The 14282-nt window shown below is 37.1% G+C and overlaps 3 protein-coding genes across 4 annotated transcripts; 2 read left to right on the forward strand and 1 right to left on the reverse strand.

The window, feature by feature from the left end:
* Positions 1 to 333: 333 nt before the first annotated feature.
* On the forward strand, positions 334 to 6319 carry LOC130741376 (DExH-box ATP-dependent RNA helicase DExH16, mitochondrial). 2 transcript variants are annotated; one of them, XM_057594254.1, is made up of 16 exons: positions 334 to 615; positions 704 to 797; positions 899 to 1020; positions 1132 to 1322; positions 1654 to 1794; positions 2014 to 2136; positions 2222 to 2299; positions 3130 to 3298; positions 3946 to 4058; positions 4174 to 4254; positions 4577 to 4642; positions 4785 to 4849; positions 5016 to 5061; positions 5143 to 5259; positions 5615 to 5706; positions 5800 to 6319. In XM_057594254.1, the coding sequence occupies exons 1-16, from the start codon at positions 561 to 563 to the stop codon at positions 5909 to 5911; spliced, it is 1665 nt and encodes a 554-aa protein (XP_057450237.1). In that variant the 5' UTR covers positions 334 to 560; the 3' UTR covers positions 5912 to 6319. The 2 variants fall into 2 exon arrangements, with proteins under 2 accessions (XP_057450237.1, XP_057450238.1); XM_057594255.1 differs by lacking the exons at positions 5615 to 5706; positions 5800 to 6319 and having other exon boundaries at positions 4985 to 5061; positions 5143 to 5246.
* Positions 6320 to 8088: 1769 nt separating this feature from the next.
* Positions 8089 to 10932, forward strand: LOC130741377 (pentatricopeptide repeat-containing protein At3g22690). Its single transcript, XM_057594256.1, has one exon. It carries the CDS (start codon positions 8302 to 8304, stop codon positions 10855 to 10857), a length of 2556 nt encoding a protein of 851 aa, XP_057450239.1. The 5' UTR covers positions 8089 to 8301; the 3' UTR covers positions 10858 to 10932.
* Positions 10933 to 11292: 360 nt separating this feature from the next.
* Positions 11293 to 13547, reverse strand: LOC130741378 (pentatricopeptide repeat-containing protein At3g22670, mitochondrial). The gene has a single exon (XM_057594257.1). The coding sequence runs from the start codon at positions 13498 to 13500 to the stop codon at positions 11845 to 11847; it is 1656 nt and encodes a 551-aa protein (XP_057450240.1). The 5' UTR covers positions 13501 to 13547; the 3' UTR covers positions 11293 to 11844.
* Between the last annotated feature and the right edge of the window lie 735 nt (positions 13548 to 14282).

Here is a 14282-nt window from a genome sequence, read left to right on the forward strand (position 1 = left end):
GATCAAGTTCTCGTCGCAAGCTCACTGGTATGAATTTTGTGACGGACTTGTTTTCCGTCGCAAAGGCTCTCAAGAATTTTGCGACGGAATATTTTTCCGTCACAGGTTCACTTGCATGGATTTTGCGACGGATTGTGTGTTAATTTTCGTCGCAAATAATCAATTTCTCTCCCTCCCAAGTCCCAACCAAAACTACCCCTATTTAAATTTTTTTATTTTTATATATTTAAAAAACCATAAATATTTTCTATAAATAAATAAAATATGATCTTTTAAATATAGCATGAATAATATGTTTTGTTTTGTCTACCAAAGCTATAAAAAATAAATCAAGAGAGCATATTCGTAATGGGAACCAGAAGAGAAGCAAAATAATGTTATGTTGCGTGTTTGAAGAGGCGGAGAGTGAGGTTCGGTGATCGTGTGGCCAAACTCAACAACCGCCGCCACCGCAATCGCAATCGCGCTTTATTCTATTCTTTCCATTTCTCTTCCTCTTCTTCCCCTATTTGACTTCCTTCTATCACATTCACACTCTCTTCTCTTTCCAACAACAATCAATGTCTTCCTTTTTCCTCCGCCGCAGCACTGTCTTCTTCTCTCGCGCTCTAACCGGTTCGCTCCTCATTACTATCTTCCAAATTCCCTTTGAATTATCATGTAATTGACTTTGAACCCAATCCCAATGTTGTTTATATTTCAGGTAATAGGGAGCGTTTTCATCTCTACTTTCAGTTCAAGGTACATCCATATAGCACCCGTACTGCTTCCATCAGAAACGATTTTACTGACTTGACGTAAGTATACAATAATACATGTCTGGAAACTGCTGTCTGTCTTCTATTATTCCAAATTTTGTTGTAAATGCTTGCTCATGGTTAATTCCTGCCTGTTTTAGTTCCCCTCATACATGGTATCCACAAGCCAGGAGTAAACGTCGCAGGGTTATCCTGCATGTTGGTCCCACAAATAGTGGTAAAACATATCATGCTTTGAAGCAACTTGAATCAAGTGCTTCTGGTAAATAACTTCTCTATTCTTTAAATAGGTAAAGCTTATCAGTAATGTGTATATATGGGATGATTAAAACTTAGTAAGGAGAATAAGTATTTCTTTTTTTTTACTTTCTAGGCATATATTGTGGTCCTTTGAGATTGTTGGCATGGGAGATAGCAAAACGGTTGAACAAGGCAAATGTTCCTTGTGATCTGATTACTGGCCAGGAGAGAGAGGAAGTTGACGGTGCAAATCATAGGGCTGCTACAGTTGAAATGGCTGATGTATCCTCTGATTACCAATGCGCTGTTATTGATGAAATTCAGGCAAGTCAATTTTTTACTGAGATTCCTTTCTAGAGCGCTCTCGTAGTAATATATTTTGGTTTATATGAGCCAAGATAAACAATCTTCACTTTCGGGTAAGGTCATGTTTTAACTTCTTATAACAATCCTTCATGTCAAGGATTCAATTTTAGTGGTATTACTAATTGAGAAGTAAAATTATTATTTTTCATGATTGAAGCATCTGCATTTGACATGACATTGATAGCTTCGCTAGTCATTATTCCATATCTTCTTGTTGATAGGCTTTCCTTGGTCTGCTTGTTATGTTGACTTCTATTCCACTCTAATTTATATTTCTTTCTGCATTTAGATGTTGGGGTGTAGTACAAGGGGCTATTCATTTACACGTGCTTTATTAGGCATTGCTGCAGATGAACTTCACCTTTGCGGTGATCCAGCTGCAGTTCCCCTTGTTCAGGAGATGTTGAAAATTACTGGTGACGAAGTTGAGGTACTGAAACTTGTGTTTTTTCATTTCACCTTCAAACATTCACTAAGAACTTTCTTCCTTTTTTTTCTGGACGGGTTAGGTTAATGGGGCAGAAAGATTACACAACTTATTTCTTATAGTAATTTCATTCTCATTGAGGCCCTGTGCTTAGTCATGGTTTTTTATTATAATGTAGTTGTACTCTCTTCGACTAAATTTTCTTCTTCATGTGCGCTTCAGGTTAAGTTTTATGAGAGATTGTCACCTTTAGTCCCACTGAAGGTTCCTCTTGGATCCTTCTCTAATGTAAGAAATGGTGATTGCATTGTAACCTTTTCACGTAAAGACATATACGGATTGAAGGTAGGCTTTTACATTTTTCAGATGATTTGAAATTGTGTTTCTATACTATGGCCTAACTTGTAAAAGTCGACCTCATATTTTTCAGAAGAAAATTGAAAGAGAAGGAAGGCATCTTTGTTCAGTAGTTTATGGTTCACTGCCACCAGAGACTCGTACAAGGCAGGTGTGAGGTCCTACCTCTCTAAGAAGTTTTTGGCTTCATTTTTGAATTAAACTTGTTACAGGGGAATGTGTTCTTTAAAATTTTAATGCTTACAGCCCAGATAAAAAATTTCGCTGTGTTTTTTTCTCTTGTGACTTTTGTATTTCTCATTCTAGCAAAAACTGTCATACTGACTTAGAATTTGGGTTAGGCCTAACTCTACGCCAAAAGCTAGCTCAGGGGTAAGGGTTGCTCTACATTTTATAAACACTTATTTGGTCATATCTCTAGTCAATGTGAGATTTTTTAACACACCCCTTACGCCCAAGGCTAGACATTTTAAGCATAGAATTTGCATATATGAACATCTGTGGGTGACCCATATATGAGAGGTCTCCAGTAAACGGAACTAGGATGGACTCTGATACAATAAAAAATAAAGAGAGCGATAGTGCAGAGAAAAAGATTTCTGAATATTAATTGTTTCAAATGAATGATTGTTACACAGAAAATAGCTCTTCTATAGAAGAACAGAGAAAACAAAGCTTGCAGGAGAAGCTAGATTAATTTACTAACTACTGAATCAAACAGAAAAAGACAGCTGGCACAAAACTAACTAATTACTATAGAAAATGTTACTGATAATCAGTAAATACACAATTCTTCAATACTGACCATGACCAGTTTATCTGATTTCAGATAAAATTCATGTGTCTGTTTGGAAATTCCTTCTCTTCTTTCACTTGTAGTTTTTAAGTTATTAGTATATTTGATCAGTATTTTTACTTTTCCTTTGTATTGTCCCTCTATGCCAAGGATTTACTGAGCTAATAGTTTCACTAGGACTGCAGGCAACCATGTTCAATGATGCAAGTAGCGAGTTTGATGTTCTTGTGGCCAGTGATGCCATTGGAATGGGTCTTAATCTAAACATCTCTAGGATCATTTTCTCAACCATGAAGAAGTTTGATGGTTTTGAGATGCGGGACCTGACTGTACCTGAGATCAAACAGATAGCAGGTAGCATGAAATTCGTAAAAGCAGATTGACCTTGTTCCAGAATTTGCTCAAGGGACTGTATCGGATATATAACAACACTGATAATTTGTTATTTTGAACTTTTCATTTGTCAATAACTGATGTTGAAGTCAACATACACGTTTTTTTTTTTGGTTTGGAAATTCCGCATATTTTTCAATTGCATAACTTTTCTGCACTTAACTTTTACCATGAGGCATGCCAGCTCTTCTTGTGTATTAAATTTGAAGCAACTTATTTAGCTCAGTTAGGCCAACGTTGAAGAATCCTTATAAATATGCCAATGTTCTATGTGGGACCGTCAAATATGTGTGTCTTAGAAAAACCCGTGCTACATCATAAAAAAGAATTTTAACTTCTTGTTCAAGTTTATTTTTGTTCCCAACCTCTGTAGGCTTTAGCATGCCCCTTCTTCATCTCTCATTCCTTCTACCAGCAAGACTATTAATGTTGATGTTTTTTGTATTGTTTTCTAGATTTTCATCAATCCAATTTTAATGTTGTCTAATGAATTTGGCATCTGCTTTAGGTTTTAAAAGCTCTATTAAATGTGGTCTTGGTTGTAATATGTCCTAAGTATTTGGATCATATCTGATTCTTGGTTGCCTTGAATGCATATATTCTTGCAGGGAGAGCTGGCAGATATGGATCAAATTTTCCTGTAGGAGAAGTAACCTGCATGGATGCTGACGATCTACCCTTGTTGCATTCATCATTGAACTCCCCATCACCCATTTTAGAGGTAACCTATTGCCTAATTTCCCTGTTCTAATAAGGATGCACCTTCATCTGAACTTGATTTACTTTATCTCAAATCTTTCATTGATGATTTGTGTATAATATCCATTCTAATACAGCGTGCTGGGTTGCTTCCTACCTATGAACTGATGTATATGTATTCAAGATTGCACCCAAAGTATGGTTTCTGTCAAGTACTGGTAAGTTACATTTGTAGTCTATATATTGTATCTGGGGTTCCGGCTCCTCTAAAGTAAAAGAGTCACTTTAGAAGGTTAGGTAGGTCTTCACAACTATTGGTTGAATTGTTTTATTGACTTTTCAAAGTAGGTAATCATTATTAATGGTTGTGATGACTTACTTTACCCTCTAAAGTGACTCTCTCAGTTTAGAGGAGTCACAAATCCATGGACAAGCGTCTATGTCCTCTTCCCGTCATGTGTCAAATTATGAAAGCTGAACATCCCTATATGTCTTAACATTGAAAACTACATAATTACTAATCTATCTTTCATATTGCAGGAGCATTTTATTGACAATGCCAAATTATCCGAAAATTATTTCATTGTTAATTGTGAACAAGTATTGGTATGTCTATTAATAGCTGTCTTGTTATTAAATCATGGACATTTCATATCAGTTATCAAACACCTCCATTATTTGATTATTATTTACTGGCTTCCATTTAATTATTTTGTGGGGTGTTATTTCTACACGCTGGCACCACCAGAAAGTGGCTGCTGTTATTGATGGGTTTCCACTCGGGCTGCATGAGAAGTACCTTTTCTGTATCAGGTACATTCTTACCTTTTCAGAAAATAATATTTTTAGAATGTAATGCCCAAGTCTCAAGGACAATTCTATTAATAGAAACCCTAGCAAAATGATCAAATTAGGGTGTATGTATTTTATATCACTTAACCTTATCAGGTGCTTTTTAACTGATACCTGTAATATTCAGTCCAGCTGACATGGATGATGATATTTCATCTCAAGGCCTGGTACAGGTAACTAACATATAGTTAGTATGAAATATTTTGATGCTAGTTTGAATGGTTATAGAAGTGATGTATCATATGATGAACCAGTTTGCAGAGAATTATGCAAAGAAAGGCCTTGTCCGGCTGCGGGAAATATTTACGCCAGGGACACTGACAGTGCCCAAGACACCAGCTGCTCTTAAGGAGCTGGAGTCCATCCACAAGGTTTCTTTTGTTACTTCAATTTTTTGAGTTCACTTGAATGGTTGTCATGGGCCAATCAATATACAGTTTCATGATTTCAATTCCAATCGTCATTTTGACCAGCATTTTGGAAATTCCTCTAAAGCCAAAATCAAATTTGGAAAGAAACTCTTGTGAGTTAACTTCTGGGTACCAGAATTGGTTTTGAAGAAAAATAAGCTAATCATCCAATCATGTACCATGAGCCTTGTACAAAATTGGCAATATTTTCCCTCTTGGTTTGATGGAAAATGTTGATTAACCCATTTTCTAAACTGATTTTGAACTAAAGAGCTTCTGAATTTATTGAGATTTTTAATTGGTGCCAAAACTGCAGGTCTTGGACCTCTACGTCTGGTTGAGTTTCCGGTTGGACGAATCTTTCCCAGACCGGGAGCTGGCTTCATCTCAAAAGTCCATTTGCAGCATGTGAGTGTTGCTCAGTTTCTATGTGATTAACTGCTCTCTTTTTTCGTTTCCATTTTATGCATGTACTATATAGTTATCCATTTCAATTTCTAGGTTGATAGAGGAATTCCTAGAAAGATTCGGGTGGCAGAAGCCAACGGATAGAAGGTTGCCTTCGCGGGTGTCAAATTCTCTATTATCCCCCCACATGAGGCAATATTTATAGAGGATATTCCCTTTCCATGCCAGCACCGTGACCCCTGCCAACACTTAGACCCGTTTGGATTCATACCAAAGAGCATTAATTGAATCTTATTTACTGCGATTTTTGTAGTGGTGAAACTTGAATAAGTGTTCATTGGTCCATAGCCAAACAGGCTCTTATATGCTCAACAATCGGCATTGTACAAGTTGGCACGAAACAGTGTCAAGTCTTCTGTACATTTCTAGGTTCTTTTACACCTCCTGGGTGGTTTTATCATATAAGTTCATCAGGACTTGTGATTCTACAATGTATGACAGAAGTAAATTATAATGGACTCGAGATTCTTTTTTCCTTGGAATACTTTTTTTCTATTCATTTTCAAATGACTGTAAACGCCACTTGATATTAAGTGATGAGTGTTTTGGATAATTTACATAAGATTATAAATTCGAACTTATGACCATCAATTTTTTTTTGGTCAAAATTACCATCATTGTTACGTAAAACATTTTTTGAGAGTTAGGAGTGAGATAAGGAAGAGGCAAAAGCTACTTAGGCCCCGTTTGGAATAAGATCTTAATTAAGCGCTTATTCATAAGCTATTTTTAAAAATTGAGTAAAATACACTTACCCCCCTCAAGGTTTGCTAGAAAAACACTCCACCCCATTCTTATTCAAAATATACACTCCACCCCACTCATTTTATCAAGTTAACCTCATTCAAAAAGATGCTAACGGAATATTCCATTCAAATCAAAATTATTTAATGTAAACTTATTTTTCCTTTTTTTTCTGTTTTTTTTTTAGAAAAAAACGTCACTTTCTAATATTTGACCAAACAAATATTCTCAATGCTTACATACTGTTGGAGCTGGTATATAAAGTAACCATTTTATAAAATAATTCAAGAATAAATATGTATGAAATAGTTTTAAATTAAAACTTATGGTAAAAGTACGTTAAACTTCCACTCCATAAAAGAATATAAAGTTATATTATTATTTTAATTAATTAATTAATTTGGATAGCGTTGGTTATAACATGTTAAATATTAAAGTATATATTACTTTTAGTAATTGAAAATGAGGGATGTTATTGATATATGATAAGAGAATTTTATTAAATAATATCCATACATTACTCAATGAATTCATAAGCAACATTTTTTTATAAATCTAGGAAAAATAAATTTAATTAGTATTTATTTGGTGAAATTTTAATTAGTATGAAATTAATTTCGAAATATTTTTATATAATTCACTATTTATAAAAATCTTTATAATCTGGGTATTACTAGTAACTGTGATGTTATATTCTTTTTTGTTGAAACTAACGTTTTTTTTTTAAATGGAACTGACGTTAAACGATTTTTATTTGAAAGTGAGGTTTTTTTTTGAAAAAAATAAAATAAAAAATAACCAGAAAAAAAAAAGAAATGAAAAAATATGTTTACATTAAATAATTTTGATTTGAATGGAATATTCCGTTAGCATCTTTTGGATGGAGTTAACATGATAAAATGAGTGGGGTGGAGTGTATATTTTGAATAAGAATGGGGTGGAGTGTTTTTCTAGCAAACCTTGAGGGGGGTAAGTGTATTTTACTCTTAAAAATTTATTGAAATAAATTAAAAATAAGCTGTATATAAGCATAAGCTGTTTTTCATAAGCTATCATGAGTAGTTTATGAAAATAAGCTGAAAATAGCTTATGGCATGTCATAAGCTGTTTGCATAAGCCCTCCCAAACACTGGCATAAGAGCTTATGCTGTCAAATAAGTTTTTTTTTTTTTGGTCAAATGCTGTCAGATAAGCTCAAATAAGCTCTTCTAAGTTAGGTCTAATCCAAAAGCCAAATTGAAGAGGAAGTGCAAGAGATTGGGGTGTGCTTTTTTTTTTCCTCATTTCCTCATTTCCTCATTTTATCTCTCTATTATAATATTTATGTATGAATATTTAAATATTTAGTATAAAAATGTCATTTATCAAGAAACATTCATCGATTGAGAGGAGAGAGATTTCTTTCTCCTGACTTTGTATTTTATTTTTCACATATTAAACAATCTAAAGGGCTGCTATTTTTTTTCACCACTTTAATCTCTTATGATATTCTCTTTTCACAATTATTTTTCCACAACCAAACATATGATAATAGAACTTGCAATATTCACAATTCACACAGGCAGCAACTTCTGTATAATTATAAAACACACTTCCTCTTCATTTAGTCCTTGGTTTTATATTTTGTTTCTAATTAAAATCTGCAATTATATATCTTTTCTCTCTCTGAATCTGATTAACTTTCCCTCTCTATCTTATCTTTCTTCAATCCTCCACCGGAATCTCAACGATGAAGCTGTCGGCAGCGAGGGCGAGGCGGTGGTGGGCGACGGGGATGGTGCCGCCGGCGGAATGGTGAACTGGCAGATACATTTGCTCGAGCAACTTGTATTGCATCAGCCACCAATGGCAATGGCCACAACCCTTCATCCATCTTCTACTCTCTTAGTCCCCACAGGCCAAAAAGAATCTAAACCCATAGCCACAAACCCATCACCCAAAACCCTGAAAGAGTTGAAGCAGTTACACTGTGACATGATGAAGAAAGGCCTGTGTCACAAGGCTAGTACTGAACTTAACAAGCTTGTTGCTTCCTGTGTCAAGATAGGTATCCATGAGAGCTTGGACTATGCTCAAAATGCTATCATGGATGCTGAAGGTAGCATGGGTAATTCATTGTTCATGTGCAACTCTCTCATTAGAGGTTATGCTTCAGCTGGGCTAGGTGACCAAGCAATCTTGTTTTACATTCACATGGTGGTAGTCATGGGCATTGTCCCTGACAAGTTCACTTTCCCATTTTTGCTCAGTGCATGTTCTAAGATTATGGCACTTTCTGAGGGTGTTCAAGTTCATGGGGTTGTTGTCAAGATGGGTTTGGAGGAAGATATCTTTATCAGGAACTCTTTGATACACTTTTATGCTGAGTGTGGGAAACTTGGGTTAGGACGAAAGGTGTTTGACGGAATGCCTGAGAGAAATGTTGTGTCTTGGACTAGTTTGATCAATGGTTATGTTGGGAGGGACATGGCTAAGGAGGCTGTTTCTCTGTTCTTTGAGATGGTTGAAGCTGGTGTTGAACCCAATCCTGTGACCATGGTTTGTGTTATATCTGCTTGTGCCAAGTTGAAGGATTTTGAATTGGGTAAAAAAGTGAGCTCTTTTATTAGTGAGTTGGGTGTGAAACTAAATACACTCATGGTGAATGCACTGGCTGATATGTACATGAAATGTGGAGATATATCCACTGCCAGACGAGTTTTTGATGAATGTACTGATAAGAATCTGGTTATGTACAATACTGTCATGTCAAATTATGTGCACCATGGGCTGGCCAGTGAAGTGCTACTGATTTTGGATGAAATGCTGCAAACAGGACCAAGGCCGGATAAGGTAACGATGTTATCTACTATTGCAGCCTGTGCACAGTTAGGTGATCTTTCTGTTGGGAGGTCTTCCCATGCTTTTGTTTTGCGGAATGGACTTGAAGGTTGGGATAACATTTCCAACGCCATCATTGACATGTACATGAAATGTGGCAAAAGAGAAACTGCTTGTAAAGTTTTTGAGCACATGTCAAACAAGACGGTGGTGACATGGAACTCCTTAATTGCAGGTTTGGTTAGAGACGGTGATCTGGAATTAGCTTGGAGAATCTTTGATGAGATGCCAGAAAGGGATCTCGTCTCCTGGAACACCATGATTGGTGCCATGGTTCAAGCAAGCATGTTTGTGGAAGCAATTGAGCTATTCAGGGAGATGCAGAACCAGGGCATTGGAGGAGATAGAGTGACAATGGTGGGCATTGCTTCTGCTTGTGGATATTTAGGAGCTCTTGATCTTGCTAAGTGGATCTATACTTACATTGAGAAAAATGATATTCACATTGACATGCAGCTTGGCACAGCCTTGGTTGACATGTTTTCAAAGTGTGGCGATCCTCCAAGCTCTATGCATGTGTTCAAAAAAATGGAAAAACGCGATGTCTCTGCGTGGACTGCTGCCATCAGAATTATGGCAGTGGAGGGAAATGCAAAAGGGGCCATTGAGCTTTTCAATGAAATGCTCAAGCAAGGAGTGACACCAGACGATTTTGTTTTTGTGGCACTATTGACAGCATGTAGTCATGGTGGATATGTGGACCAAGGGAGACAACTTTTTCAGTCAATGGAAAAGAACTACAGAATAAGCCCTCAAATCGTTCACTATGGATGCATGATTGATTTGCTTGGTCGAGCTGGGTTGCTGGAAGAGGCTCTTGATCTCATACAGAGCATGCCAATGGAACCTAATGATGTTGTGTGGGGATCTTTTCTAGCAGCTTGTCGGAAACACAAGAATGTTGAATTGGCTCATTATGCAGCTGAGAAGTTAACTCAATTGGCCCCTGAAAGAGTGGGGATTCAGGTGCTGTTATCTAATATCTATGCATCAGCTGGAAAATGGACTGATGTAGCAAGAGTAAGGTTGCAAATGAAGGAGAAAGGGGTTCAGAAAGTGCCTGGATCAAGCTCAATAGAGGTTCAAGGTCTGATTCACGAGTTCACATCTGGTGACGAATCACATGCAGAGAACAAGCAAATTGAATTAATGCTACAAGAAATAAACTGCAGGCTGAGCCAGGCAGGGTTTGTTCCTGATACAACCAATGTCTTGGTCGACGTCGATGAGCGCGAGAAGGAGCATTTGCTCGCCAGGCATAGTGAGAAGCTAGCCATGGCTTATGGATTAATCACTACTGCTCAAGGCATACCTATACGGGTAGTGAAAAATCTTAGAATGTGTTCTGATTGTCACTCATTTGCGAAGCTAGTATCAAAACTATACCATAGGGAAATTACTATTAGAGATAATAACAGGTATCATTTTTTCAAGGAAGGATCATGTTCTTGTAGAGATTTTTGGTGATAAAATTACAAATAGGAACTTCTGGTTTACAAATCAACTTCACTCCTTGCAACTAAAGTTTATATTTATGGCCTTCTATTTTAATGTTAAAGAGTGTGACATAAACTGAAAGGTGTTTACAAACCTTTGACAAACAAAAAGGGGAGAAACCAAACAATACACAAATTACACGGGAAACAGAAATCCCGCAAATCAAAGGAGTAATAACAGCTGTTATAATTTTTTTCATAGGTATGGACTTTTGTTGTTCATTGCTATTGAAACAGCATTAACAAGGATTTGCGGTGACGAAAGTTCAAAACAGATATGTTTTAATTTGAGGTGGCTCATATTAAACCTTCAATCCAGGATCATTAGTCTGTCCTGGCAGACATGCTGAGATGCAGCCATGTATTACAATGAAAAATAGCTAAGAACAGAAAATTAAGGAAGAAATGGTCAAGGAAGCAGGTTCTATTTTATTCTACAAAAAGGAAAATACAACTATTACACTTATCAGGATCCAATACAAAGCCTCTAATCTTTTTTTTTTGGTGAATACAAACCTCTAAATTAAATGGCTTCATGATGAGTTCTCTAATTTTGGAAACATAGAATCAAGAAAAGCATTGTATTTGTACTTCGGGTCCATCTTCCAGAGATAGCAATATGGAAATGTGATGAGGTTATTCATGTGTTTTTGTTCCCATCTAAATTCAGCGTCTTGCCCAGCTGCCAGTGCAAGACCACCAAAGGAGAGATGCAATGGGATTGAGGGTCGTTTAGTAGTTTGGGAAGTTTTAACGTGGTGCTCCATGGACCCATGCTAGCCAATGCCTAAAATTGTATGTTCATTCCATCCAGATATTGTTGATTCTAGGCTATCCAGAAAGTTAACACCGAAAAAAAAGGCTATCGCGAACTGAGAAACATAAGATTAAAGTCGACTCTATTTTATTTTCATAGCATGGGATGAAATGAGGGACAAATACAGGTAGCTTATGCTGACTATGAAGTAAATCTTATACTTGGTGGTGTCATCAACTTCTCAATGTGTTCCTTCTCTTTTAACATGCTCTTGGCCTCCAGATCTTTTACCAATTGCTTGAGCGCGCCATGCCTCGGAGTTAATCCCCGCGAGATCAATTCCTCAAAGAATGAGCAAGCATGATCAAGTTTTCCACTTTTACGCAGGCCATGTACCAAAAGTGAGAAAGTTCCCAAATCAGGGCTCAAATCATTCTTGAACATGTGCTCCAACAAAAACTTGAGCACCTTCATTCTCTTCTTTTTACAGCACATCTTGAGCAATGGATGATACGTCTCAAGATCCGGCTTGCATGATCTCTCTTCCATTTCCTTCAGCAACCTAAGAGCAGTTTCTTCCCGCGAGTGCGCACAAGCAGTAGAAATCATTGTATTGTAAGTCACCACATCTCGCACAATCCCTTGCTTGGGCATATCCTCAAACACATCACAAGCATCCTTTAACCTCCCAGCTTTGCCAAGAATGAATATCAATGAGCTGTAAAATGGAGTGTCAGGTACAATGCCATGGCTCTTCATCTTCTCATAAACCTCCAAAGCTTGACTTAGTTGCCCTGCTTTCCCTAAAGCAAACATCACAATAGTATAAGTCACAGCATTAGGGGGGCACCCATTTTCACTCATCTCCTCCAAAACTTGATCCACCTTGCGAAAATCCTTGTCATGGCAATACGATTCAATGAAGCTATTATACGAGAAAACATCAGGGACAAACCCATGTTCCTTCATGTCCTCCATTACTTTCCGGGCCTGATCAAAGTTCCTAACTCTGCACCACCCGTTCATCAAAATATTGAAAGAACCAGAGTTCAAAGGAATCAAGCTCTTAAATTCCAAAAGAACACCATGGGCATGTTCAACACTATTTCCTTTCACCAAAGCGTCCATGAGCATATTAAGTGCTGCGGTATCCATGTCGACACCAAACTCCTTCATTCTACGAAATGCTGCTATGGCATCTTCATGCTTCCCAGCCTTAGTAAGCCTCCTCAAAACCTTAGTCATTGTATACAATGTCACGTACCCTTCATGTTTTGCCATTTCCTCCACCAACTCCCACACAAGATCAAAATTCTTGGACTTCCCCAGTATGTCAATCATCAAATTGTACAGTTCAGGAGAATGCTCATAACCTGTTTGCGTTTTTGCCCAAGTGAAGAATCCGAAAGCTGGGACCCAATCATTGTTGAATCTCTTCAGAATCTGCTGAACGGAACTGTTTGATACCTGAAAACCGTGTCCATCAAGTGCTTGAGCAACAAGCTCAGGGGAAGAGTGGTGTTCCTTGAGGAGTGTACTGATTGCTTCGACATAGTCGTGCTTGTTTTCATTGAATGTTGGGGTCACGAGTTTGGGTTTGGCGTCAAGGATGTGGGCATCGACCCAGTGAGCGAGGGAAGGGATAACGAAGTCGTCGTCTGAGTCGGCGTTTGGAGGGGTTGGGTTGTCGGAGAACTTGACCCAAGCTGGGAGTTCCGGTGACTCCGGGGTCAGTGGCGGCTTGACGGCGGTGCAGAGAGGGTTGCCGTAGAGGAAGCGATGCGAGCCATTGCCGGCGGCGATTCTCGGAGAGAGGCGATGGGTGAAGAGGTGAAGGATTCGGAACTTGGTGAGCATTTTGGGGGCAAACTTGAATATGCTGGAAAAACGAGGTTTCAGTGTTAGGCCAAAATATTTGAACAAGAAATAGGTAAAAAGAAAAAACAAACAAACAAAAAATGTTTATTTTTATTGTTTTCAATATAAATAATCTAGCATAAAAGTAAAAACTAAATATTTAAAAAAGAAGAGATGTAAAAACTAAACTAATAACTTTAGGTAATGTAGGACTCCTCAACTTAGGGTTGGCCATTTGGAATATAGAATTTGTAGGATATACGATGATTTATCTGTTATAATATAATGTAAAATCATTTACGTAATTTTTACTTAAAAAAATCATTTACGTAACTTTAACTCAAAAGCTTAAGTTTTTTTGATAATTGAATGTTTAACATTATCTATGGATGGTCTACACTAAACAAATCTAAGATAGGTTTTGATATCATTTTAGAATTCGAGAACTCTTATTCAATCTTAAAGTTGTGAAGAAACGTGACACATTTTACAACGTTGAACAAGAGTCGTGGTTCCTTTAACCGTAAAATTATCATTATCGTCCAAATCTTCTATTTCACACGTGGCTATGCCACATCAGATTTGTCAAACACATGGCAACATCATTGAATCTCCCCCTCAAGTGATGACGAAATCATTATATTTTCATAAACACGTGTCATTTTCATAATGTACTCCAACGAGTGAGTGAAGGTGTGTTTAAGTAAATATTTTGATAAGTGTTTATTGCAATTAGCTTTTATTATGTGATAAGCGTTTATGTTTATTCATAAGTTAATTTG

This window comes from Lotus japonicus, chromosome 2, assembly GCF_012489685.1.
Source record: "Lotus japonicus ecotype B-129 chromosome 2, LjGifu_v1.2".
NCBI classification, from domain to species: domain Eukaryota; kingdom Viridiplantae; phylum Streptophyta; class Magnoliopsida; order Fabales; family Fabaceae; genus Lotus; species Lotus japonicus.